Source organism: Cyprinodon tularosa, unplaced genomic scaffold (assembly GCF_016077235.1).
Source record: "Cyprinodon tularosa strain WSP-4 unplaced genomic scaffold, ASM1607723v1 ctg935, whole genome shotgun sequence".
Taxonomy (NCBI): Eukaryota; Metazoa; Chordata; class Actinopteri; order Cyprinodontiformes; family Cyprinodontidae; genus Cyprinodon; species Cyprinodon tularosa.
In genome coordinates this window covers 246,340-274,106 of record NW_024039713.1, presented here as the reverse complement: position 1 = coordinate 274,106, position 27,767 = coordinate 246,340, and the positions used below count along the sequence as shown (strand labels likewise).

The following is a 27,767-nucleotide window of genomic DNA, read 5'->3' as shown; positions in this document are numbered from 1 at the left end:
ATGACTTGGTCAATTATAGACCTATATCCAATCTTCCTTTCTGTTGTGCAAAATAATGTCCTGCAGATAATGAATAGATGGTTAACTAGAATTGGAGTTATAGCTAATTATTTAACCTATTCAAAATCGAAGGTAAAATCAATTTAGCGTTCTTAGTTGGGTAATTGTAGCTTTGAATTATCTACTTACCGGGTTGCTGATTCACCTCTGGAGGGTTCCTGGACCAGCTGTTAAAATCCAGGTCTACACCAGATTGGTGGCCCAGGTCAAGTGGCTAGCAGAGCTATTAATTATCAATAAAGAACCTCTTATCTCTGTTTATTCGCACTATTACCAAAAGGGGTGGATCCAACCTGAGTGATAAACCCTCCGTTATATGAACGACCAGAACCACTACAGATTAACCAATGATGTCTTTATTCTAATAATTCAGGATTACAGAAAATCTAACATCTATGCAAACACTACACGCTACTAGAAAAATAAACACGAGGTAGATTAAATGACTAGTTTAACGAAATTGAAAATAAGGAATAAAACAAAATAGAAAACAAAGAAATAAAACCATAAGAGTCCGTTTACTGGTGTCTCTGATTGTCCAAAATATGCCAGATATTAATACATTCACTAATGTCCGTTAGCAGCAGGTATGATGATAACAGTGCAATTACTCACGTAAAATTAATACATCCAGCTTAAAAATTAGTAAATGATAAAAAATGTATTAACAAATAGCAGCAGAAGTCGTTTAGCAAAACACATTAACGAACAATGTACCTGTGTGTGAGAAGGGGATGTAGCTAAATGAGGGACCCCCCCCCCCCTTTTTTTCCACGTGATGAGAGGAACAAAGAAAAATGGGGGAGGGACAGCCTGTAATCAAGATGGCACCGACCGCATGGCCCCACGCGGTTGAATGTGGTAATTCGGTAATGGTCTTAAGGTAGAAACAAGAGAAGATAGAAAAGGAAAGAAAAAGGGGACAGAAAGTTCACTTGCAGCCTCACAACAGACACACTTCAACCAAATGAACCAACTTTTAATCAGCGCAGATTAAAAATCAGCATTAATTCAAATCCCTGAATCTACCTGTCTCTCTCGCCGAGCACAGCACCTCATTAATGCATCAAAAGGAGAGGAAATTGATTTACTGTGAGATTCCTTTGGTCCGTGAAGGGATGTTGTTTCCAAAGGAACCGTGGCCTGGTTCCGGCCGCACAGAGGGTTTCTTGGCACCGGGTCCGCCCTCGGGAAAGTTCAGTCAGTTCGGTGCTACAGCAGAGGGCTTGATTTGCTCTCAAGTCGAAGAGGATGGATTTTGCGGAAGTAATCGGCGAGGAGCGTCCTCCTGGCTGACCCGTCCAAAAGAAAGGGGAAACGAAACTCACTCCACGGTCAGCTTCAAAGGCTTCCGTCTCCCCAGTTGGCGCAGCCACTATGCACGATGGAACACTGTGATCCATGACTTTTGACGCAGGAAAGAGAAATGTACTTCCAGTCAGCTTTCTTCTGGCATTTCACGTGAAATGAAGCCTCTCCTATCGGGTTAAATCCCACAGGAAAAAAGGGAGAAAATGTCCGCACTCTGAGTTTTAAACCATGAGTGACGTGGGGGCACTTCCTGTTGGGGTATCGGCTGATTGGTCTGTCTGAGGTGGCCGCCTCCCACAGTGGGACGGTACGTTCTTGTTCTTGTTTTGGCGGGAATCCTTTGTTCTCCTTTGTGGAGAAGAAAAGGGGGATGGTTTCAGATGGTTTCTACAACTGATTTTAGCTCCATTTCGGCAATATATCCCAACATTTCTTATCCAAAATTCTTGAGAAAGTAGTTGCCAAACAAGTTTGCGATCACTTCCACCATAATGAACTTTTTGAAGAGTTTCAGTCTGGCTTTAGAGCTCATCATAGCACTGAAACAGCTCTGGTGAAAGTCACTAATGATATTCTCATGGCCTCAGATAATGGACTTGTATCTCTGCTCGTCCTGTTGGATCTCAGTGCTGCATTTGATACAGTTGATCATAATATTCTTTTAGAAAGACTTGAATATTTTGTTGGAATTAAAGGAACAGCTCTAGACTGGTTTACATCTTATCTGATTGATTTCAGTTTGTTCACGCTAATGACAGATCTTCAACACGCTGAAAGGTTACCTGTGGAGTACCACAGGGATCAGTGCTAGGACCAATTCTCTTTACTTTATACATGCTCCCAATTGGTAGAGTTATTAGACAGCATGGGATTAATTTCACTGTTATGCTGATGATACCCAGCTATATCTGTCTATAAATCCAGATGAAGCTAACCCATTACATAGATTACAGGCATGTCTGAAGACATAAAAACCTGGATGACTCTTAACTTTCTCCTTCTGAATGCAGACAAAACAGAAGTTATAGTCTTTGGACCAGAGTCTCTGAAAAAGAAACTGATTAGCCAGTCACTTCATTTGGATGGGATTAAACTGATTTCAGATAATAAAGTAAAAAATCTTGGTGTTATTTTTGATCAGGACCTGTCATTTAAATCCCATATCAAAGAGGTTTCTAGAATTTCCTTCTTTCATCTGAGGAACATTGCAAAAATGAGAAATCTCCTGTCCAGGGGTGATGCTGAGAAACTAGTCCATGCATTTGTTACTTCAAGGCTGGACTATTGTAATTCTTTACTATCAGGAAGTCCACAAACTGTAGTTAAAAGCCTTCAGCTGATCCAAAATGCTGCAGCCAGAGTTCTGATGAAAATGAAAAAGAGAGATCATATCTCTCCTATCCTGGCTTCTCTTCATTGGCTTCCTGTTAAATCCAGAATAGAATTTAAAATCCTCCTTCTCACATATAAAGCCTTAAATGGCCAAGCTCCATCTGATATCAGAGATCTGATTGTTCCTTATGTTCCTAACAGAGCACTTCGCTCTCAATCTGCAGGTTTACTAGTGGTTCCTAGAATTTCTAAAAGTAGCATGGGAGGCAGATCTTTTAGTTCTCAGGCTCCTCTCCTGTGGAACCAACTACCAGTTTTAGTCCGTGAGGCAGACACCCTGTCTACTTTTAAAGCTAGGCTTAAAACTTTCCTTTTTGATAAAGCTTCTAGTTAGAGTGGCTCAGGTTATCCTGAGCTATCTCTATAGTTCTGCTGCTATAGGCTTAGACTGCTGGAGGACATAGGGACCCCTTTTTCATCATTCTGCTTCATTCTATCTCTATTCTCCCACTCTGCAGAATCTGTTAGTTCAATCTCTAACGTTCTGCTATCTCTGTTTTTTCTCATAGTAGCTTCATCTGGTCTGTTCCTGTTTGGCTGTGACTCCATCCTGGAGAGAAATATCAGCTGTGCTGCTGCCATCAACACCTTTGTGGGCCTCAGCAGATGGCCGCTCACACTGAGCCTGGTTCTGCTGGAGGTTTCTTCCTGTTCAAAGGGAGTTTTCCTCTCCACTGCTGCTGCATGCATGCTCAGTTTAAGGGACTGTTGTTGATTCAACAACGAAATACAAGCAACTATCTGTTGTCACTCATCCAGGAGTAGCATGTCCTGTAAGGCAATGACTGGATACAATCAACTAGTTATCTTAAACTTTAAACCAACCTGACTGAATAATTAGATTTGTCTCTAAAGCGCCTTGTGATGATCTGCATTGTGAGTCAGAGCTATAGAAACAAACTGATTATAATAAAATATCAAAATAGTCTGAGCATCACATCATTCATACACACAAAAATAGAAAACGTAGATACATGCCCCTCTGTTACTGAACTACGGTTTAACATAAATGTAAACCAGCTCATCTGGCCTGATGTTCGCATTTAAGTCACATATTTAACAGACAGAGGAACTATTTTACTATATTTGTTCTAAAAAAGACATGATTCAAACAAGAAAGCTTTTTTTTCTACTGTTAATGAAGGAATCCAGACTTTACATCGAGAAAAAAAGATTCGCTCCAGAGGAAAAGGTCAGGTGCTGTAGCACCACCCAGTGTGCATCCATGGACATTTTGATCCATCTTAGATGATGTTCAGAAAGCTGAGGTTGGCCATTACCAAGCAGCAGAAACATCTCAACCATGATCCATGGAGGAGGGATTGCATGGGTCACAGCGAAGGGTGTGAATACTTCTGTCTGTTTGCTGTGGATCATTTTCACAGAAAGTTCTTCATTTATTGCTCTAAAACCAGTATAAAAACAGATGCCTGCAGGAGGACATAGGGACCCCTTTTTCATCATTCTGCTTCATTCTGTTCAGTCAGTTTTAGTTAGAAGACAAAAGAAAACCACAAAAAACTCCATGATACAAGTTCTGATTATGAATAAATCCAGACTTCTGGTTCTACAACGCTTTATTTATAGATAGATAGATAGATAGATAGATAGATAGATAGATAGATAGATAGATAGATAGATAGATAGATAGATAGATAGATAGATAGATAGATGGGTAGATGGGTAGGCGGATGGATGGATGGATGGATGGATGGATGGATGGATGGATGGATGGATGGATAGATGATGGATGGATGATGGATGGATGGATGGATGATGGATGGATGGATGGATGGATGGATGGATGGATGATGGATGGATGGATGGATGATGGATGGATGGATGATGGATGGATGGATGGATGATGGATGGATGGATGGATGATGGATGGATGGATGGATGGATGGATGGATGGATGGATGATGGATGGATGGATGATGGATGGATGGATGGATGGATGGATGGATAGATGATGGATGGATGGATGGATGGATGATGGATGGATGGATGGATGATGGATGGATGGATGGATGGATGGATGGATGATGGATGGATGGATGGATGGATGATGGATGGATGGATGGATGATGGATGGATGGATGGATGGATGGATGGATGGATGATGGATGGATGGATGGATGATGGATGGATGGATGGATGGATGGATGGATGATGGATGGATGGATGATGGATGGATGGATGGATGGATGATGGATGGATGGATGGATGGATGGATGGATGGATGGATGGATAGATAGATAGATGGGTAGGCGGACGGATGGGTGGATGGAGGGATCTTTTCTTGTCATGGTCACACGCTGGTCTTAATTTGGGCGACTTCATTCAGGTAGGCGATGAATAACTTGGTTCCTTCAATATAGTTGTACCTGAGAAGAAGAAACGGATTTAATCCCAGAACTGAACCATAGAAACAGTTCTAACCTGCCTTGCTCAGCGACTCTAAAGCCTGCTGACATCAATACTTCAACCAATCACATGACCAGCACTTCTCCTGCCTAAACTAAACCAGCCTTTCCAGTCAGAGAGAAAGAGTAGAGTCTTCCTCATTCTGAGTGAAAAAAGAAGATTGCTGGGAATGTCTGATATCATTACATTCCTAGCAGATGTTCCATGTTGTACTGAAGCTCCCTGAGGGACTGAAACTTCCACCCGGACCCTTTGATCCAGGTCCAGTCGGTCCTTTGGGCAGCATTGGTGTGACCAATGGGCAAAGGAGTGGCTGATATCAGAGAGCTTCAAAGATGTTTGCTCGCTGTAGGAAACATCTAGTGAAGAACAGCAGCTGCTCACTGTTTCAGCTCTGTGGTTAGGAGTGCAGAGTTAAATAAACGGAGCAGCTGCTGGTGGCCTTCACCAGAACATGCCATCATTTCATTTACAATATGTCATCCTTGTTAGATCAAGAGGCAACGGTTCGGTGAAGAGCGTCCTGTACAGGCAGCAACATCTGCTCACCTTCTAACCACACTGTGGAGAAATCATCAGGTTTAACATCTTAGCAGAACCCACAGAAAGCAGAGAGGTCCTAAAGGACGCAGAGAGTTCCTAAAGGAAGCAGACAGGTCCTAAAGGAAGCAGACAGGTCCTAAAAGAGCAGAGAGGTCCTAAAGGAAGCAGAGAGGTCCTAAAAGAAGCAGAGAGGTCCTAAAGTAAGCAGACAGGTCCTAAAGGAAGCAGACAGGTCCTAAAAGAAGCAGAGAGGTCCTAAATGAAGCAGAGAGGTCCTAAAAGAAGCAGAGAGGTCCTAAAGTAAGCAGACAGGTCCTAAAGGAAGCAGACAGGTCCTAAAAGAAGCAGAGAGGTCCTAAATGAAGCAGAGAGGTCCTAAAAGAAGCAGAGAGGTCCTAAAGGAAGCAGACAGGTCCTAAAGGAAGCAGACAGGTCCTAAAAGAGCAGAGAGGTCCTAAAGGAAGCAGAGAGGTCCTAAAAGAAGCAGAGAGGTCCTAAAGTAAGCAGACAGGTCCTAAAGGAAGCAGACAGGTCCTAAAAGAAGCAGAGAGGTCCTAAATGAAGCAGAGAGGTCCTAAAAGAGCAGAGAGGTCCTAAAGTAAGCAGACAGGTCCTAAAGGAAGCAGACAGGTCCTAAAGTAAGCAGACAGGTCCTAAAGGAAGCAGACAGGTCCTAAAAGAAGCAGAGAGGTCCTAAATGAAGCAGACAGGTCCTAAAAGAGCAGAGAGGTCCTAAATGAAGCAGAGAGGTCCTAAAAGAAGCAGAGAGGTCCTAAAGTAAGCAGACAGGTCCTAAAGGAAGCAGACAGGTCCTAAAAGAAGCAGAGAGGTCCTAAAGTAAGCAGACAGGTCCTAAAGGAAGCAGACAGGTCCTAAAGTAAGCAGACAGGTCCTAAAGGAAGCAGACAGGTCCTAAAAGAAGCAGAGAGGTCCTAAATGAAGCAGAGAGGTCCTAAAAGAGCAGAGAGGTCCTAAAGGAAGCAGAGAGGTCCTAAAAGAAGCAGAGAGGTCCTAAAGTAAGCAGACAGGTCCTAAAAGAAGCAGAGAGGTCCTAAAGTAAGCAGACAGGTCCTAAAGGAAGCAGACAGGTCCTAAAAGAAGCAGAGAGGTCCTAAATGAAGCAGAGAGGTCCTAAAAGAGCAGAGAGGTCCTAAATGAAGCAGAGAGGTCCTAAAAGAGCAGAGAGGTCCTAAAGGAAGCCGACAGGTCCTAAAGGAAGCCGACAGGTCCTAAAGGAAGCCGACAGGTCCTAAAGGATGGACAGCATGTTCCTCATTCTATGGCTAAGTCCAGAACCAGTCCGGTCTTCAGGTGGGGGTACTGAGGGATCATTCATTCATCTGACACCATCAGATCAGTTCTCAGTGAGTCCAGAAGAATGAACAGGGCAGGAGCAGCCAGCATCGGACCTGATGATGGCAGCATTATGCTCTGGGTCAGCTTCACCTGGTGGAGCTGGTTATGACAGTGGAGGAAGCTACAGATGGTTCCAGGGAACAGTCAGAGCCGATCCACATCCGTCATGGAGAAGGATTGGCCTGGAGAAGGCTGTGGACCCAAGAAGACCTCACAGACATCAGATCTCATCTCAGTCTGATCTCTTTCTCCATCATCATCATCAACGTCATCAGAGCTAATGACTGAAAGAAGCTAAACCAGCTGATAAAGAAGACCGGCTCTGTTCTAGACTCTTCTAGAACCTCTGGAGATGAAGAAGGTGATGGACAGCAATGAGCATCCTCTTCATCAGACTGTTAGAGGGTCTTCAGTCCGAGGCTCCTCCACGGTCACAGACCACTACAGGAACATCCTACCTGCCAACAGCTATCATCCTTTGAAACATGAGTTAATGCAAAGTTTCCCTTTGAGATAAAAATATAACGGCCATTTCCTGCAGGAACCAAAGCATCTCCTCCTGTCTGAAGCTAGTGCTTAGAGATGAGGAGAAACCTGCTGATCTTCTCGTTCTGGGAGTGCATCCCATCATCAAAGCCTCCGATGGGCATCATGATGATGCTTTTCCCCGTCACATCCTGGAAGGTCTTGGCAATAGGGATGGTCCCGCCCTCACGGATCAGATCAGGCTCCATGTTGAAAACTTAACAAAGAGAGAAAATATGTCATAAGTGTTTGTCTAAAACTCAAGAACTATTTATTAGACGAATGGCAATAAGTCAGGAAACAAGCTGCTGTCAGGGAAAACAGTGAGGAAGAGGGAGGAAAGTGGATCGTTATTATCAGTCACATAGAATTTCCTTCAGATTGTGGCAGTAGGCTCATTAGCTTCTTATCATCGAGTGAATCCTAACTCTAGAGTCGCTCCTTTCCCCCCGCAGAAGTAATGAATCTATTTATATGTAATGTGAAAATAATTTCAGAAGTTCTTTGTGTGCTGTAAAAATAAATATTTAAATAAAATGATCCCCATCTCCCTCATATTAAACAAACTAAAAATAAATCTCCTATCCTGTCACTGAGCTGTAGAATCCTCTCCCTATAATATTTAATTATCTGTGAAAAAATGACGACCATCCTTTAATAAGATCCTCGTCAAACAGACATTCAATGTTTGTTTTTAACCCTAATGTGTGTAACAAACCTAGTGAATGGTTTTTTCTTGTTTTTATGCACAAACTACAACAAAACCCTGAGTAAAACAGCTTGATTGGCTGTAAGGAGAGCGGAGACAGAGGTAACTATGTAACGCGTATTACTGAGGGTAAACTGGCCTGACGCCGTATGCTGGGCTGACAGAACACCTGACTGGAGCGGAGCATAGAGTCATCCCGGGTGGAGTACTTTCTTGTGATTGATTTAAACAAGGGAGCTCTGTGATTCTTGGCAAATCATCCCCTGTATAAAAAAATATGCATTTGTGTATCGAGGCACATAAGGAGAGTCTCAAAAATCCACACACAATTCAGTGAAGTTTAAAGAGCACTGCTACTTTGGAATTTAATTGATTGTTTATGGACCAGAAATACTTTGATGAATCATTTGTTGTGTGTGTGTGTGTGTGTGTGTGTGTGTGTGTGTGTGTGTGTGTGTGTGTGTGTGTGTGTGTGTGTGTGTGTGTGTGTGTCTTGTATGGTTGTGTGGATCATGCTGTGTGTGTGTGTGGATCTTGTATGGTTGTGTGGATCATGCTGTGTGTGTGTGTGTGGATCTTGTATGGTTGTGTGGATCATGCTGTGTGTGTGTGTGTCTTGTATGGTTGTGTGGATCATGCTGTGTGTGTGTGTGGATCTTGTATGGTTGTGTGGATCATGCTGTGTGTGTGTGGATCTTGTATGGTTGTGTGGATCATGCTGTGTGTGTGTGGATCTTGTATGGTTGTGTGGATCATGCTGTGTGTGTGTGTGTGTCTTGTATGGTTGTGTGGATCATGCTGTGTGTGTGTGTGGATCTTGTATGGTTGTGTGGATCATGCTGTGTGTGTGTGTGTGTGTGTGTGTGGATCTTGTATGGTTGTGTGGATCATGCTGTGTGTGTGTGTGGATCTTGTATGGTTGTGTGGATCATGCTGTGTGTGGATCTTGTATGGTTGTGTGGATCATGCTGTGTGTGTGTGGATCTTGTATGGTTGTGTGGATCATGCTGTGTGTGTGTGTGGATCTTGTATGGTTGTGTGGATCATGCTGTGTGTGTGTGTGTGGATCTTGTATGGTTTTGTGGATCATGCTGTGTGTGTGTGTGTGTCTTGTATGGTTGTGTGGATCATGCTGTGTGTGTGTGGATCTTGTATGGTTGTGTGGATCATGCTGTGTGTGTGTGTGGATCTTGTATGGTTGTGTGGATCATGCTGTGTGTGTGTGTGGATCTTGTATGGTTGTGTGGATCATGCTGTGTGTGGATCTTGTATGGTTGTGTGGATCATGCTGTGTGTGTGTGGATCTTGTATGGTTGTGTGGATCATGCTGTGTGTGTGTGTGGATCTTGTATGGTTGTGTGGATCATGCTGTGTGTGTGTGGATCTTGTATGGTTGTGTGGATCATGCTTTGTGTGTGTGTGGATCTTGTATGGTTGTGTGGATCATGCTGTGTGTGTGTGTGTCTTGTATGGTTGTGTGGATCATGCTGTGTGTGTATGGATCTTGTATGGTTTTGTGGATCATGCTGTGTGTGTGTGGATCTTGTATGGTTGTGTGGATCATGCTGTGTGTGTGTGTGTGTCTTGTATGGTTGTGTAGATCATGCTGTGTGTGTGTGTGGATCTTGTATGGTTGTGTGGATCATGCTGTGTGTGTGTGGATCTTGTATGGTTGTGTGGATCATGCTGTGTGTGTGTGGATCTTGTATGGTTGTGTGGATCATGCTGTGTGTGTGTGTGTGGATCTTGTATGGTTGTGTGGATCATGCTGTGTGTGTGTGTGTCTTGTATGGTTGTGTGGATCATGCTGTGTGTGTGGATCTTGTATGGTTGTGTGGATCATGCTGTGTGTGTGTGTGGATCTTGTATGGTTGTGTGGATCATGCTGTGTGTGTGTGTGGATCTTGTATGGTTGTGTGGATCATGCTGTGTGTGTGTGTGTCTTGTATGGTTGTGTGGATCATGCTGTGTGTGTGGATCTTGTATGGTTGTGTGGATCATGCTGTGTGTGTGTGTGGATCTTGTATGGTTGTGTGGATCATGCTGTGTGTGTGTGTGTCTTGTATGGTTGTGTGGATCATGCTGTGTGTGTGTATGGATCTTGTATGGTTTTGTGGATCATGCTGTGTGTGTGTGGATCTTGTATGGTTGTGTGGATCATGCTGTGTGTGTGTGTGTGTGTGTGTCTTGTATGGTTGTGTGGATCATGCTGTGTGTGTGTGTGGATCTTGTATGGTTGTGTGGATCATGATGTGTGTGTGTGTGGATCTTGTATGGTTGTGTGGATCATGCTGTGTGTGTGTGTCTTGTATGGTTGTGTGGATCATGCTGTGTGTGTGTATGGATCTTGTATGGTTGTGTGGATCATGCTGTGTGTGTGTGTGTGTGGATCTTGTATGTGTCAGGACTCAGCCGACAGGGCCGTGCAGTTTCTGCCGGTTTTGCTTCTTTCAGCTTTCTCCGCAGTTGTTTGCAGTTGACAGGTGGGCAGGGCGCACGCACCTGCTGCTGGTTGAGCTGTGTCTGATCGCACTATAAGAGCAGCATCCAGACAGCAGGAGGACGCCAGAGTGTTAACTGTAGTGGTTACCTCACGATCGCCTTCCAGAGGGTCCCACTCGTGCTGACTCCAGGTTCTGAGTTCCCACAGGGTCCTCCCTTTCTCCCGGCTCCAAGCAAGGTGCTTCGAGCCACTCTGGTTTCTCCTGCTTCCCTGGATCATTGTAAAGTAAGCGCAGCTCTGTCACCCTCAAGCCCGAGCCCCACCTGTCACTGAGACACCCGCCTCCAGCTCCATCGATCAGAGCCTGAGTCCGCTCCGTCCTCCCCCGGTTAGGTTCCTGCGTCCGGTGAAGTTGAACGGGTCCCGGTGCTGTTGCTTCCCCGTCGACTCCGTTGCTTCCATTATCTCTCTCAATAAACAGTTAACTGATCCCTGTTGCCGTGTGTGTTTTGCATGTGGGCTAAATACGTTCAGCCGAACATGACAGTATGCTTGTGTGAATCGTGCTGTGCTTGTATGGATCTTGTATGCCTGCATGAATCATGCTGGTCGTGTGAAACTTGTATGACCCAGAAAAAAAATGGTGGTACACCAAATGCAACGCAGGAACTCTCCTTTAAAACCTTGCAATGGGTCACATGACTCCGGCTGTTCCTACTGCTGGCAGTTTAGACATTATTTCCCTGTTTTTGAATATGAAGACATGAAAAATTCATTTTCATACACGGTGCCTAGTCTCCCACAGATCTACCATCTTTAGTTTTGTTCCATTAGAAATGTCTCAAAGGTAAAGGGTGTAAGTGTAGTGCTGTGGGCTGACGTTGCTCTCCTACCCCTCTTGATAGCTGCCTTTCCAGCCTCATAGAGTGGATGCTGAGTGTCAGCCAGCCAGGGCTTGGCCCCAATCACCATGGTAACCGTCAGCTTGTTAGGACTCCTCCTCTTGGCAAACACAGACTGAAGGTAGTCTGTTACCTAAAGCCCCAAAACAATACAGCAATAAGAAAGACTGTAGAAAAACCAGGACTGCAGCTTCTATGTTACCTGCTTCTTGACTGTGGCCGGGTCCATGTCTGGGACTTGTCTTATGGAGAACTTAGCCGTGACTTTAGCAGGGATGACGGTCTTAGTTCCAGGGTCAGAAAAGGCTCCCTCAATACCGTGGATGGAAACAGTGGGGTAGCGCCACCTATGGGCCAGCAGGTCCACCTGTGGAGTAGCAGCGCAGACACAGCCAGTCATTGGGTCGGCTGAAAACGTACAGAGTTACTCTTTTCCTACCTTGTTGTTGTACATGAGCTGGCCGACGCCGATCTTGTTCTTGTAGTGATCCACGTCAAACTCGATATCCTGATACATCTTCCACTCTTCATCCGACAGCGGAGCCACTGCTTCCCGGATCCCCGGGATCAGAATCTTCCCACTGGGGCTGATCAGTGTGTCTGAAGGGTTCATACCAAACAGTTTGCTGTTGTTTACTCATTTCTTCTGCTCTTTACGACAAACATGAACTAAAGAAAGACCTGCGATCAATGACTGCAGAAGCCGCTCCCTAATCAGCTGACTGAAGGTTTTTCTCAGGATTTGCAGGTCAGGCTTTCCCATAACTAGGCTATGTTTTGGGGACTTATAGGTATTTTGGGACCAATGACTGGTCTCCATGAGAAGAAGTTCTTCCATTAGAGTGAGGGTTAGGTGATAACTGCGTTTAGGTTCAGGTCTGGGTGAGAACATAGAAATGAATGAGAAATTAAAATAATAGAAAGTCCCCACAAGCATCATGTGACACAACAGGTGTCTGTGTGTGTGGCCATGTCTTTAATACCTGGTGGGGACAATTTCCTAGGAATATGCTACATTTTGGGGACTCATAGGTACTTGTGGGGACCAACAACTGTTTGTTGTTTTCTCCATCCTGTGGAAGATGGTTCTCCTTGCATTCTCTAGTATAAAAGGTCCTAATGATGGGTCTGAGGTCCGATAGATTTCAGTGACTTTAACTGATTTTTATTATTTGGTTTGTTTGCTTGTTGATTAGTTGGCAAAATCTCTTGAAAATGCATGAATGGATTTTAATAAAAATCAGAACAGAGGTGCGCCTCATGCCAAAGAACAATCCATTAAACTTTGGTGATGATCCGGATCATAACCTGGACAGAGGAATTTTTTTGAAGGATTTTTTAGCATTGAAACGGAGACACTCAGTTTAGAGCAGTTCCCTCTAAACCAGCGGGTGGCGTTAGTGAATAATAATAACTTCAGCATTAGCACCTGTGTATCACACATAAAAAAAGAGACATGCTTCGCGCAAAGTCTCGATCTGCTGATTGAGGAAGAAAGTTGGTTTGTTAAAGGATTACTTGAAAAGCTAGAAAAGTAATTTTATGATATTTTCATCAGAGGTGTGCCTCATGCAAAGGATCTATTCATTCAAATCAAGATAATGAGTTTCAGATGTAGGAGTAAGACACAATATGAGGGAAACATTTTCTGCTGAGTTATTATCATTATTTTTTATTGTTATTCTTTTATTTGATGAAGAAGAATAAAAATTTACAAAACAGCAGAAAAGGGAAGACATGAAAAGAAAAAGGGGCGGAGCTTTCACAGATGGATTCATGGGAACAGAGAGGGTTTAGTCACAGCATCTAATAGCAGTGTTTCCTGCAGTCTCTTGATTTGAGTCGAAAACAACAGGAAAGTTTTAGTTTATTATTAATTTGCTGAGTCATCCCCAGCAGCTGGTTTATGGGCGGAGCTTCCAGGCGAAGCCACGTCTTTGTCATTCTGCCTTTTTGGCTGCAATGGTGAATATTTCAAACCGATATTTATCATTTCTTCTGCATCATATATGCAGGAAGAAAACCATCCAGGATCCTTTGGCAGACATGGGCAATTTTGAGTCAACAAGTCATCTCCATGTCATGTATTTGTTCTACCCAGCCACTGAAGCAGGTGAGTCCAATCTTCACTGTGAATTAACCTGTGCAGATTGGACTCACCTGGTTAATTGGCTGGGTAGATTAAATACATGACATGGAGATGACTTGTTGACTCCACATTGCCCATGTCTGACCTTTGGTCTAGTTTGAGTCAGAATTCTCTCTATGGTTTCAGACACCGTCTCCCAGATGGATTTTATTTGATCACATCCCAGAAAACATGGGAGCGATTAGCTTCTGTACATCGAGTCTGACTCTGCTATCCCCCCCGCACTGATGAGGAGTAATAAAGAATCTCCTCTCATTTCCATCTAAAGTCCCTCCGTCTCCTGGAAGCAGTTGTTGTTTAATGGAAGCTACACATTTTGAGCCAATCATCGTCTGACAGGCCAATAGTTCAGCCTCCCATTAACTTGGCTGTGAGGCCCTTATATTATAGGCGGGCATCTAGGGTTAGGGCCCAAAACTGAAAGGGAATCAAAAATACAAACCACCATCCTAAGACTCGACAATAAGTTGCCATGGAAACGCTTCACTCCATAAACAGAGCTACTGGAGGAGGAGATGAAGCAGCAGAGGATTGAGCAGAAGTCCAGGCGCGGTCAGTCGGTAATCTCTCCCAGATTATCTCTCTGCAATATGCCCAGAGCAGGAGCAGAACTCCATGTCTAATAGTTTATTCTGGAACCTCTGGTTCAGCAGAGCGTCTGCTTGTCCGTGCAGTGAGATAGTGATGCTATTTATGGGTTAGGCCTGAATGGTCGACCTACTGCTGTGGTTTTCCTCTTTCAGTTCTGTCTTCAGGGTATCATCGCCTCCCGGTCCTTTGTAGCTGTAGATTGTTGCTAACCTGTCCTCCCTCTGCAGCATCTTGAACTAAGGTTCATCTAAACGTGTGATCAGAATAAAGCTGGATGTGAGTTTAATGGGATAATAAAGCTGAAGAGCGACTGAGCTGAAAAGTTATAAAAAAACAAGTGAAGAAAAAGTCAAAAACATCTTTCCAGCCGGTAACCACATCAGATTATTTACTTTACATTCTCTGTCTTAGCTGATTTCTTATTTCACCCCCCCCCCCATCCTCCCCACCTTCTCCAGAAGCACCATAGAGAGCGTTCTGAGCAGCTGTCTCACTGTGTGGTGTGGAGGCTGCAGCGCCTCAGACTGGAAGAAGGTGAGAACAGCAGAGAGGATCATGGGGGCTCCTCTTCCCTCCATTAAAGACATTTCATCCCAGCGCTGCGTGTCCCGAGCCCGTGACATCATCAATGACCCCTCACCCCCCCACCATGGACTGTTCTCCCTGCTGCCCTCTGGGAAGAGGCTTCACAGCACAGAACTCAGCTGAATGCTCTATTCATTTTGAACCATATTAATTTTCTCTTCTTTTTTCTTTCCTCTTTCTCTGTTTACATTCTGATCACTGCGGCACTTTATAAATGGGAATGTTCATTTCACAGTTTTAAAGCTCAGTGTAAAAAATGACAATAAAGTCTGTCTGAGACTAATGTGTTTTTAAAGGTCCAACTGTTTGGATGGGACATGATCACCATCACCTAAGCTAACTTTGGTTGACCTCTTAGACCCACCGAGAATGCCAATAAGGTCAGTCATGGGTTCGATCACCGTTCCTCCATAAACACCAGAGTGTAAGTCCTGCCTCGAACCTTCAACCTGCAGAACAACACAAGAAGCAGAAAGTCTCAGAAAGAGAGATGCAGGATAATTCAAACGGCTCTGTGAACAGACCTCAGCATAGAAGTAGCAGTTCCCTCTGGTGCCGTAGGTGAGGGCGGGTCGTCTGCTCAGCCAGCCACAGTCAGAGATGATGATGTAGTCCACATCAGAGAAGAAGGTGTGGTTCTGGGCCAGGATCATGGCATCCAGGCCGTTAGAGCCGGTCTCCTCCATGCCCTCAATCAGGAACTTCACGTTTACTGGCAAATCCTGCTCCAGACGTTAGTAGAGTTCAACAGTGAGAGTAAAAAACTCTGTGATGAAAATGACCTAAAACATCCGGTGATTTTTCTCACCATGCTGAGGGCTTGGTACGCCTTCACAGCGTGAATCCAGGCTAAAACTGGAGCCTTGTTGTCTGACGTTCCTCTTCCATATAGATTCCCTACAGGGAGAAAAATACGTTTTCATAAAACCATTTGGAATCAAATCCTTCCAGAGAAAATTGAAAGATAAACTCCACATTATCCCAATAAATTCATCATTATGGAGATATGTTTCATTTTTTATGTTCAATCAGTCAATTCTGACACAAGACACATCAAAATATCTGTTTTGGATAAAAGTTTATAATTTCAAGCATCCATAAATTTGGGCGCTTTCTTTGATGATTGTATGGAAACCTGGAATGGCAAACGAGAAAAAAAATCTGGATAAGAACAAATCTGGACGGATGGAAAAGAGTTTTTACTACAATGTTTTAGGTCAAATTTTAATCTTTTATAAATGAAACTACATTAATCAGAACATTCTTAAACAAGAAAGATAATCTTTTTTTTAACTTTCCTTTTAGGGCATAAAAGAAGACTAGATTCTTCTTTTCCTTTCAGCAGCGGTAAAGTAGATTCAATCTAAATCAATTCAATTCAATTCAGTTTATTTATATAGCGCCAAATTCACAACACATGTCATCTCAAGGCACTTTACAGTTCAACCAGATCATACAGTCAAATTGATACAAAGTTTTCTATCTAAGGAAAACCAGTTGATTGCATTGACTCATTGACTCAAATACAATCCCCCACACTAAGCATGCTTGTAGCGACAGTGGAGAGGAAAAACTCCCTTTTAACAGGAAGAAACCTCCAGCAGAACCAGGCTCAGTGTGAGCGGCCATCTGCCGAGGCCGACTGGGGTTCAAGGAGACAGAAGCAGAGATACAAAAAGCAGCTGTAAAAGGCGGCCCCGTCCAGGAAACACACAGCCAGGCAGACGAGCTCCAAGGCAGCTCCCATGCCAGAGGACGAAGAGAGCACATCCACTCAGTCACGGCCAGAGAAACAGGACCACACTGGAAAACAGGCCGATCTCCAACATCTATAAACAAGGGTGTTGATGGAAGCAGCACAGCTGATGTTTCTTTCCAGGATGACGTCACAGCCAAACAGGAACAGACGAGGCAAAGCTACTCTGAGGAAAAGCAGAGAGAGCAGAAGGTTAGAGATTGAACTAACAGATTCTGCAGAATAGGAGAACAGAGAGAGAATGAAGCAGAATGATGAAATGGGGGTCCCTATGTCCTCCAAAAGTCTAAGCCTATAGCAGCATAACTATAGAGATAGCTCAGGATAACCTGAGCCACTCTAACTAGAAGCTTTATCAAAAAGGAAAGTTTTAAGCCTAGCCTTAAAAGTAGACAGGGTGTCTGCCTCACGGACTAAAACTGGTAGTTGGTTCCACAGGAGAGGAGCCTGATAACTAAAAGATCTGCCTCCCATTCTACTTTTAGAAATTCTAGGAACCACTAGTAAACCTGCAGATTGAGAGCGAAGTGCTCTGTTAGGAACATAAGGAACAATCAGATATCTGATATAAGATGGAGCTTGGCCATTTAAGGCTTTATATGTGAGAAGGAGGATTTTAAATTCTATTCTTGATTTAACAGGAAGCCAATGAAGAGAAGCCAGGATAGGAGAGATATGATCTCTCTTTTTCATTTTCATCAGAACCCTGGCTGCAGCATTTTGGATCAGCTGAAGGCTTTTAACTACAGTTTGTGGACTTCCTGATAGTAAAGAATTACAATAGTCCAGCCTTGAAGTAACAAATGCATGGACTAGTTTCTCAGCATCACCCCTGGACAGGATATTTCTAATTTTTGCAATGTTCCTCAGATGAAAGAAGGAAATTCTAGAAACCTCTTTGATCTGGGATTTAAATGACAGACCTGATCAAAAATAACACCAAGATTTTTTACTTTATTATCTGAAATCAGTTTAATCCCATCCAAATGAAGTGACTGGCTAATCAGCTTCTTTTTCAGAGACTCTGGTCCAAAGACTATAACTTCTGTTTTATCTGCATTCAGAAGCAGAAAATTAAGAGTCATCCAGGTTTTTATGTCTTCAAGACATGCCTGTAATCTATGTAATGGGTTAGCTTCATCTGGATTTATAGACAGATATAGCTGGGTATCATCAGCATAACAGTGGAAATTAATCCCATGCTGTCTAATAATTCTACCAATTGGGAGCATGTATAAAGTAAAGAGAATTGGTCCTAGCACTGATCCCTGTGGTACTCCACAGGTAACCTTTGAGCGTGTTGAAGATCTATCATTAACATGAACAAACTGAATTCGATCAGATAGATCAGATTTAAACCAGTCTAGTGCTGTTCCTTTAATTCCAACAAAATATTAAAGTCTTTCTAAAAGAATATTATGGTCAACTGTATCAAATGCAGCACTAAGATCCAACAGGACGAGCACAGATACAAGTCCATTATCTGAGGCCATGAGAATATCATTAGTGACTTTCACCAGAGCTGTTTCAGTGCTATGATGAGCTCTAAAGCCAGACTGAAACTCTTCAAAAAGTTCATTATGGTGTAAGTGATCGCAAACTTGTTTGGCAACTACTTTCTCAAGAATTTTGGATAAGAAAGGAAGATTGGATATAGGTCTATAATTGACCAAGTCATCTGGGTCAAGAGACGGTTTCTTAAGCAGAGGTTTAATTACAGCAACCTTAAAAGCTTTAGGTACATATCCCTGTAACAGAGATAGATTAATCACATCTAAAATGGAGGAGGAGATCAAAGGGAATACCTCCTTAAATAACCTGGTTGGAACTGGATCTAACATACAAGTTGAAGGCTTAGATGAAGACAATAATTTTGCTAATTCAGAGAGTTCAACTGGATCAAAGCAGTCTATCAATCAAGGGTTTCTATTATTCTCTGACGTGTGAAGTCAATAACCGTTGAAGTTTCATAATGACTTTATTCAGCTTTTATAACTAAAATATTAATAAATAACATCATAAGTACAAATAAGAACAATCCAAGCATCCATATTTAGATTGTTTTCCAGTTATTTCTCCACCGGGTCTAATTCATTGTGCGAACGTTGGAGAAGCAGCCATAATGTTGGAATTCATTCGATATTATTTATAAATAATAACTGTATACCATCAGCAACTAATACACTGTTTGCGCCTCATTGTTCAGAAATGAAGAAATGATTGTTGGAAACCAGGTAATTTCAAGAAGGTCTGTGGTTTTACTTCAATGCTACTATTGGTAAAACAAAGATTTAGAAAAAATAGCCTTGAAAAAACTTTCTTCAATTGCTTTTAGAAAAAAAAGAAGAAGGTTCAACTTTTCTGATTTTTCTTCTCTGGAAACATATTTCTTTCATCATATGGAAACATCAAAGTGTGTTGGAAGGTGTTACCTTGGATATCTGTGAGGTTGTAGGGATCCGTAGCCCAGCCGTCCTCCAGCTTCGCCGGCTGGACATCCACATGACCGTAGACGCACACCGTGTGCTTGCCAGGGTCGCTCCCAAACCGCGCCGTCACTACGTTGGGCAGGGCTAACATCTGCCCGTTTGGAAGCTGCAGGGACAACCACATGGAAAGGTTTGGAAACACTGTGCAGGTAAGAGGGGGAAGTGGGGGAGGATGCAGGGACAGCTGGGAGACAAGCATCTGGGAACAGCTTCTGAAGAGCTGGGTGTTTAGAGAGGAACCTGCTTCTGGCAGCTGAGGAGCAAAGGGCCTCAGATTCCTCCAAATCTGTTGCAATTTTCACCAGTAAATGCAAAACCTCATTCAGACAATGATTGTGTTTCAGTGAGAGATGATGCAAACGTAACCTGACCTTCAAAGTTCAGTTTTCTTTTAAAATCAAGTAATCTTTTGATAAAACTAACAGGAGCTCAGATAAATAATTGTTTAAATTCATTGTATTACAGATTTTATTTAATTAAAAAGTTTAAAAGAAACACCAACATTAAGAAATATGGTAAGGAGCAAACGTACTCTAACATTTTATTGAGGGTTTTAAGCATCTGATGATGTTTATATTGTTGTAGAGTAGCGTCATCAGCAGCTAACGGCTGCGAACAGGTGAAATGGTTTAGAGACTAATTCAACGGTGAGTGAAACCCTGAGATTGGATCAGTTACCTGTATGATACTAATTGTGCTATAAAAGGTAACAGCTGATGAAACAGCTGTAGCATTAGCTCAGTGCTGTGCAAAGATGCTAACCTTGCTAAGTAGACGTTGGCTAATCTGTTACCATGGAAATTGGTGCTAAATGTGCAGCATGCTCTTTCTTTCCTTTGTTATAAATGCATTTGTTTTCACTAGAGTTTATAAGAGAATCTAATTTTTAGTTCATGTTAATTTTCTGAAAGATATTTTCTTATATGTGTGGAAAAAGGTGCTAAAGCACCAGTTACGTATCTTTTATTTAGGTGATTTAAGGGTAAACTTTTAGTGCATTCCCCACTAACCCTACACCTAATCCTAACCTAACCCTAACCAGTGCAGGAGGGGATGGTAAAGCACGATGAGCCTTATGTCCTCTAAATCACTGTGAATGTCTCTGTATTTATTGTTTTAGCACAAAGGTTCCTCTTTACTTTATGTTCATTAGCAATTTGAAAGATCATAACTTGACTACTTGAGGTTAAGTGTTAATGTGAGAGAAGAATGTAATTACTTATGGTTGTCTACTATGAGCGCTTTAGGTTTGATAATTGATATTTTTGTCGTAGGACTAAGCTGTGAAGGAAATGATTTTCAAACCAATTGATATGAGGCGAAATGCTATTGATTGGTGATCTATGGAGTGGGGAAGGAAAATGGAACTAATGGACTTTCTTCTGGCCAATCCATAGGTCAGGGTTTTTTGTTACCCAGATTTTCCAGTGAAATCAGTGGATTTGGAGTCACATCCATCCCAGATTGGAGGGTTAGGGTTGAGTTGAATCTGCAGTGGATGTTCATCCCCTGCATGCACACATTCCCAGTGTGAGCTGGGTGGCGAGCCAACTGAACCGTGACCTTTGATTTGATGCAGTCTCATCTCCCTTCCCTCACAGGGTGTGAGGTGGGACTGATGAACACTGATTTCTGACACTGGTTCTGGTACCAATATATCACAGACTCAAGGTAAAAATGGCCCCAATGAGCAAAAGAACTGTTTGTTTTATTCTTCCTAACAACTCTTGCCGGCTTTATTTCTATTTTTTTTTTGTATTTTTTCATATACATTTATACTGTTTGAATTTAAATGGAATTTTGTATGTGAAGACGTTCTTGTTCAAAGAAACTGTTAATATAGCAACTCAGTCACTGTTGTCTGTCATTACTGAGGTCAATCCACAGCCTCTTAAGGCTGAGCATCTTCTGTTACTGGTCCTGTTATTGTTACAAATCACTTAGTGCCTGTTTCTCTATCACCAAATCGTGATAAAGGTTACAGAAAGCTTTCTGCTCTTATAAGGTGTTTCATCAAAATACTGGATAATGATTGGATATCTGTTCACTGCTCCATGGAAACTTCCATCTGCAGAAAGGATTCAGTCTGACTGAGAGCACTGCTTAAGCTCTTAGCCATATCTGACTCTGGAAATGTATTTTTCTACGTGGAAAGGGTTCAATCCATGGGCTGCAGCCAGCGTGGTGAAGTGTCACTTCAACCGGAGTTCTGGTTACCAACCTCTTGCTCTCCGATGTCCACCAGTTCCACGGTCCCTCCCATCAGTCGCAGCTTCTCAGCCACCTTCTCCATCATACGGTGCAGCTCTGGTCTTTTCAGAATGTTGCTCGAGTCACTTTCGATTGCCACCCAGTCCCTGAGAGCCTGCAACACAAGTGGAAGGACTGTGGTGAGTCCAGGGCACAGTTCCTGTTATTAAGAAATCAGTGAGAAAATAAATATTTATGCCTTAGAAAGTCAGAACCACTCAGAGCAACATCTCCAACCGTTCTTCATTTCTGGTTAAATGTTTTACCTGACATTAATGAGTTTTAATCTCTCGTATTATTTTACTAAATATGGGACATCAGTTGTTATTTAATGAAAACTGACCTGATCAGCTGACCTCTACTCAGCTAGTAACCACTGATCAGGCCCCAAATCTAGGCATAGTGCTGGATTCAGACTTGAACCTACCTCAGACTTCAATTTAAAATTAATTGAATCACTGTACAAAAAAATCTCTAAAAGTGTTTGACCAAAAACCTAATTCTGTCCATGTATGTAATATTTTGAACAAGTACAATCTTTTAAATTTGAAAATTTTATATATTTTAAGTATGTATGCTTCATTTATAAAGCGCTGCATGGACTAGCCCCACCTCCTGTCTCTACTCTGTTCAAACTTCAAATGGCCTGAAAAGCAGGGCCTCCTCCAGAGGAGACTGTGAGGTTCCTCACAGAAGAACAACTTTTGGTCAGAATGCTCTCTCTGTGAGAGCCACTAACATCTGGAACAGTCTTCCTCTCCACATACGGGAGAGCCCTACACTGATCAGCTTTAGAGTTCAACTCAAACTACAGATGAAAACAAACCAGTCATGTAACCACTAAACTCTTAACATTTCCTTGTGATGCTTATATTGTATATTATATGTTGTTTCTTATGTATTTGCCTGCCTAGGGACTACGGATGAAAACTAGCTTTGTAGCTATAATCCGGCATATTTACATTTGTTTTTATACTGATGTTCATTAATGTACATTGTCCCTATTCAAATAAATAAATAAATAAACCTCCAAAAGCATTTAAAGACAATTAAAAGGTCGGCTTTTTATCACCTGAAGAACATTTCCAGGATTAAAGGACTAATGTCTCAGCATGGTCTGGAAAAACTAATTCATGCATTTATTTTTATGAACCAAATCTATCTGGTTTTCCTATTATTGCCTCCTGGTGGTCTTGTTTTGAAAACCTCTGAGGTAAATGATTGGCACCTCAACATGTTCCTCTTGGTGGTCATCAATGTACTGGGCCAGCTGGGTGTACTGGAAAGCCTGGGCGTGACAAACGACCAGCAGGATGATGGGCAACGTCTGAAGATTCATCTTTATGGAAACAGATCAGTAAGGCTGAAAATTAAACAAAGAATAATTATTAATCTCTTATGCACAACCAGGAAATTATTTCACAGGATCTGCAAGTTCTTACTGAAAAATCAAAAATACTTTGACTTCAGAAAGTTTTCACACTCTTATTAAACTCATCTGGTGTCTCAACTTTGTTTGCATGTTTTCAGCATGTATGGATGTTCATGCTGCCCTTGGAGGAAGCTGGGTGCAAAAGCAGACAGTGACACTAGAGAACATGCAGGACAGTGGAGACACAAGTAGAACACGCAGGACAGTGGAGACACAAGTAGAACATGCAGGACAGTGGAGACACAAGTAGAACACGCAGTACAGTGGAGACACAAGTAGAACATGCAGGACAGTGGAGACACAAGTAGAACACGCAGGACAGTGGAGACACAAGTAGAACATGCAGGACAGTGGAGACACAAGTAGAACATGCAGGACAGTGGAGACACAAGTAGAACACGCAGGAAAGTAGAGACCAACAAGAACATGCTGGACAGTGGAGACACAACTAGAACACGCAGGACAGTGGAGACACAAGTAGAACATGCTGGACAGTGGAGACACAAATAGAACACGCAGGAAAGTGGAGACGAACAAGAACATGCTGGACAGTGGAGACACAACTAGAACACGCAGGACAGTGGAGACCAACTAGAACACGCAGGACAGTGGAGACCAACCAGAACACGCAAGACAGTGGAGACCAACCAGAACACGCAAGACAGTGGAGACCAACTAGAACACACAGGACAGTAGAAACCAACTAGAACACACAGGACAGTGGAGACCAACTAGAACATGCAGGACAGTAGAAACCAACTAGAACACACAGGACAGTGGAGACCAACCGGAACATGCAGGACAGTGGAGACACAACTAGAACACACAGGACAGTGGAGACACAACTAGAACACACAGGACAGTGGAGACCAACTAGAACACGCAGGACAGTGGAGACCAACTAGAACACGCAAGACAGTGTAGACCAACTAGAACACGCAGGACAGTAGAAACCAACTAGAACACGCAGGACAGTGGAGACCAACCAGAACATGCTGGACAGTGGAGACACAACTAGAACATGCAGGACAGTGGAGACACAAGTAGATCACGCAGGAAAGTGGAGACCAACCAGAACATGCTGGGCAGTGGAGACACAACTAGAACATGCAGGACAGTAGAGACCAACTAGAACACGCAGGAAAGTGGAGACCAACTAGAACATGCTGGACAGTGGAGACACAACTAGAACATGCAGGACAGTAGAGACCAACTAGAACACGCAGGACAGTGGAGACGAACTAGAACACGCAGGAAAGTGGAGACCAACCAGAACATGCTGGACAGTGGAGACACAACTAGAACATGCAGGACAGTAGAGACCAACTAGAACACGCAGGATAGTGGAGACACAACTAGAATATGAAGGACAGTGGAGACACAAGTAGAACATGCAGGACAGTGGAGACACAAGTAGAACACGCAGGACAGTGGAGACACAAGTAGAACATGCAGGACAGTGGAGACACAAGTAGAACATGCAGGACAGTGGAGACACAAGTAGAACATGCAGGACAGTGGAGACACAAGTAGAACATGCAGGACAGTGGAGACACAAGTAGAACACGCAGAAAAGTAGAGACCAACAAGAACATGCTGGACAGTGGAGACACAACTAGAACACGCAGGACAGTGGAGACACAAGTAGAACATGCTGGACAGTGGAGACACAAATAGAACACGCAGGAAAGTGGAGACGAACAAGAACATGCTGGACAGTGGAGACACAACTAGAACACGCAGGACAGTGGAGACCAACTAGAACACGCAGGACAGTGGAGACCAACTAGAACACGCAAGACAGTGTAGACCAACTAGAACACGCAGGACAGTACAAAACAAACTAGAACACGCAGGACAGTGGAGACCAACCAGAACATGCTGGACAGTGGAGACACAACTAGAACATGCAGGACAGTGGAGACACAAGTAGAACACGCAGGAAAGTGGAGACCAACCAGAACATGCTGGGCAGTGGAGACACAACTAGAACATGCTGGGCAGTGGAGACACAACTAGAACATGCAGGACAGTAGAGACCAACCAGAACATGCTGGGCAGTGGAGACACAACTAGAACACGCAGGAAAGTGGAGACCAACCAGAACATGCTGGGCAGTGGAGACACAACTAGAACATGCAGGACAGTAGAGACCAACTAGAACACGCAGGAAAGTGGAGACCAACTAGAACATGCTGGACAGTGGAGACACAACTAGAACATGCAGGACAGTAGAGACCAACTAGAACACGCAGGACAGTGGAGACGAACTAGAACACGCAGGAAAGTGGAGACCAACCAGAACATGCTGGACAGTGGAGACACAACTAGAACATGCAGGACAGTAGAGACCAACTAGAACACGCAGGATAGTGGAGACACAACTAGAATATGAAGGACAGTGGAGACAAACTCGAACACCCAGAACAGTGGAGACCAACTAGAAGACGCAGGACAGTGGAGACCAACTAGAACACGCAGGACAGTGGAGACCAACTAGAACACACAGGACAGTGGAGACCAACTAGAACACGCAGGACAGTGGAGACCAACTAGAACACGCAGGACAGTGGAGACCAACTAGAACACGCAAGACAGTGCAGAACAACTAGAACACGCAGGAGAGTGGAGACCAACTAGAACACGCAAGACAGTGGAGACCAACTAGAACACGCAGGACAGTGGAGACCAACTAGAACACGCAAGACAGTGGAGACCAACTAGAACACGCAGGACACTGGAGACCAACTAGAACACGCAAGACTGTGGAGACCAACTAGAAGACGCAGGACTGTGGAGACCAACTAGAACACGCAAGACAGTGGAGACCAACCAGAACACGCAAGACAGTGGAGACCAACCAGAACACGCAAGACAGTGGAGACCAACTAGAACACACAGGACAGTAGAAACCAACTAGAACACACAGGACAGTGGAGACCAACTAGAACATGCAGGACAGTAGAAACCAACTAGAACACACAGGACAGTGGAGACCAACCGGAACATGCAGGACAGTGGAGACACAACTAGAACACACAGGACAGTGGAGACACAACTAGAACACACAGGACAGTGGAGACCAACTAGAACACGCAGGACAGTGGAGACCAACTAGAACACGCAAGACAGTGGAGACCAACTAGAACACGCAGGACAGTAGAAACCAACTAGAACACACAGGACAGTGGAGACCAACTAGAACACGCAGGACAGTGGAGACCAACTAGAACACGCAGGACAGTAGAAACCAACTAGAACACACAGGACAGTGGAGACCAACTAGAACATGCAGGACAGTAGAAACCAACTAGAACACACAGGACAGTGGAGACCAACCGGAACATGCAGGACAGTGGAGACACAACTAGAACACACAGGACAGTGGAGACCAACTAGAACAACCAGGACAGTGGAGACCAACTAGAACACGCAGGACAGTGGAGACCAACTAGAACACACAGGACAGTGGAGACCAACTAGAACAACCAGGACAGTGGAGACCAACTAGAACTTTGGTTTAGATCTTTCTCTGCTTTAACACACCAGATTGAGATGACTGCAGTAAAAGAGAAGCCTGATCACCAGCTGCTGGAGCAGAAACCCATTCAGCTGTAGACTGGATGAGCAAAACCTGCAGATTCAGAACCCTGAATCCTCTGAAGCGTCAGTAACTCCACTACAGACAGACTACTGTTCCTAGAATGGCGAGCTAACAGAGGCTCCACTCTGTGAACGTTGGTCCTTACCTTCTTCTCAGAGGTCCAGAGGTTTGATCAGGCGGTCTGTTGGAGAGACATTTATACACGTTCCCTGGTACTGCACTCTCCCAGGGCCCCTGGCTCAGGCTGTCAGATGTTTCCTGACGCTGAGCCAACAAAGGCGACCAATGAGGGCCTTCTTGTTGACCGGCACAGACCGCCTGCTGATTCATTGATCTCAGTCCAAGAATGTGCTCGGACTCTGGGGGGGGCAAGGAAAACACAGGATGTGAGAGTTCTAATCAGTGTGTTTCTCCAAAGTCATGAGTTGTGCAGCAGACGGTCGTTAGCATTCCAGCAATCCCAACCCTTCATCCTGTCACTGTTCTCTGAAGTTTGGCTTCAGTTTTCTGACCCAGACATGAAAGGAGATCAAGGTTCTGCTCAAGCGTGTAACTTAGTGATGAAAATAGGTGGGGGCGCTCTAAGGGAAGGGGCACTCTAAAGAAGGGGGCACTCTAAGGGAGGGGGCGCTCTAAGCATGGAGGCACTCTAAGGAAGGGGGCATTATAGGTCTCTCTACAGGTGGGGGTGCTCCTAGGGTGGGGGCACTCTAAGGGTGGGAGTGCTCTAAGGGAGGGGGCGTTCTAAGGGTGGGGGAGCTCTAAGGGTGGGGGAGCTCTAAGGTAGGGGGCGCTCTAGGCGTGGAGGCGCTCTAAGGGTGGGGGCGCTCTAAAGGAGGGGGCGCTCTAAGCATGGAGGCACTCTAAGGGAGGGGGCGCTCTAAGCATGGAGGCACTCTAAGGATGGCGGTGCTCTAAGCATGGAGGCACTCTAAGGGAGGGGGCGCTCTAAGCATGGAGGCACTCTAAGGATGGCGGTGCTCTAGGCGTGGAGGCGCTCTAAGGGAGGGGGCGCTCTAAGCATGGAGGCACTCTAAGGGAGGGGGCGCTCTAGGCGTGGAGGCGCTCTAAGGGAGGGGGCGCTCTAAGCATGGAGGCACTCTAAGGATGGCGGTGCTCTAAGGGTGGGGACGCTACTTGGGTGGGGGTGCTCTAAGGGTGGGAGTGCTCTAAGCATGGAGGCACTCTAAGGGAGGGGGCGCTCTAAGCATGGAGGCACTCTAAGGATGGCGGTGCTCTAAGG

General features: G+C 44.0%; 1 protein-coding gene across 3 annotated transcripts; it reads right to left on the bottom strand.

Moving 5' to 3' along the window:
* Positions 1-4,301: 4,301 nt before the first annotated feature.
* zgc:114181 (uncharacterized protein LOC619255 homolog) lies at positions 4,302-26,825 on the bottom strand. 3 transcript variants are annotated; one of them, XM_038274865.1, is made up of 13 exons: positions 26,670-26,825; positions 22,717-22,851; positions 21,460-21,603; positions 19,182-19,344; positions 15,802-15,890; positions 15,518-15,715; positions 15,358-15,442; positions 12,108-12,268; positions 11,871-12,035; positions 11,660-11,801; positions 7,684-7,831; positions 5,028-5,150; positions 4,302-4,416 (listed from the first exon to the last, which is right to left on the bottom strand). In XM_038274865.1, exons 2-12 carry the CDS (start codon positions 22,825-22,827, stop codon positions 5,075-5,077), a joined length of 1,482 nt encoding a protein of 493 aa, XP_038130793.1. In that variant the 5' UTR covers positions 22,828-22,851; positions 26,670-26,825; the 3' UTR covers positions 4,302-4,416; positions 5,028-5,074. The 3 variants fall into 3 exon arrangements, with proteins under 3 accessions (XP_038130793.1, XP_038130795.1, XP_038130794.1); XM_038274867.1 differs by lacking the exon at positions 4,302-4,416 and adding an exon at positions 4,437-4,463 and having other exon boundaries at positions 5,039-5,150; XM_038274866.1 differs by lacking the exons at positions 4,302-4,416; positions 26,670-26,825 and adding an exon at positions 26,467-26,489 and having other exon boundaries at positions 4,987-5,150.
* Positions 26,826-27,767: the final 942 nt, after the last annotated feature.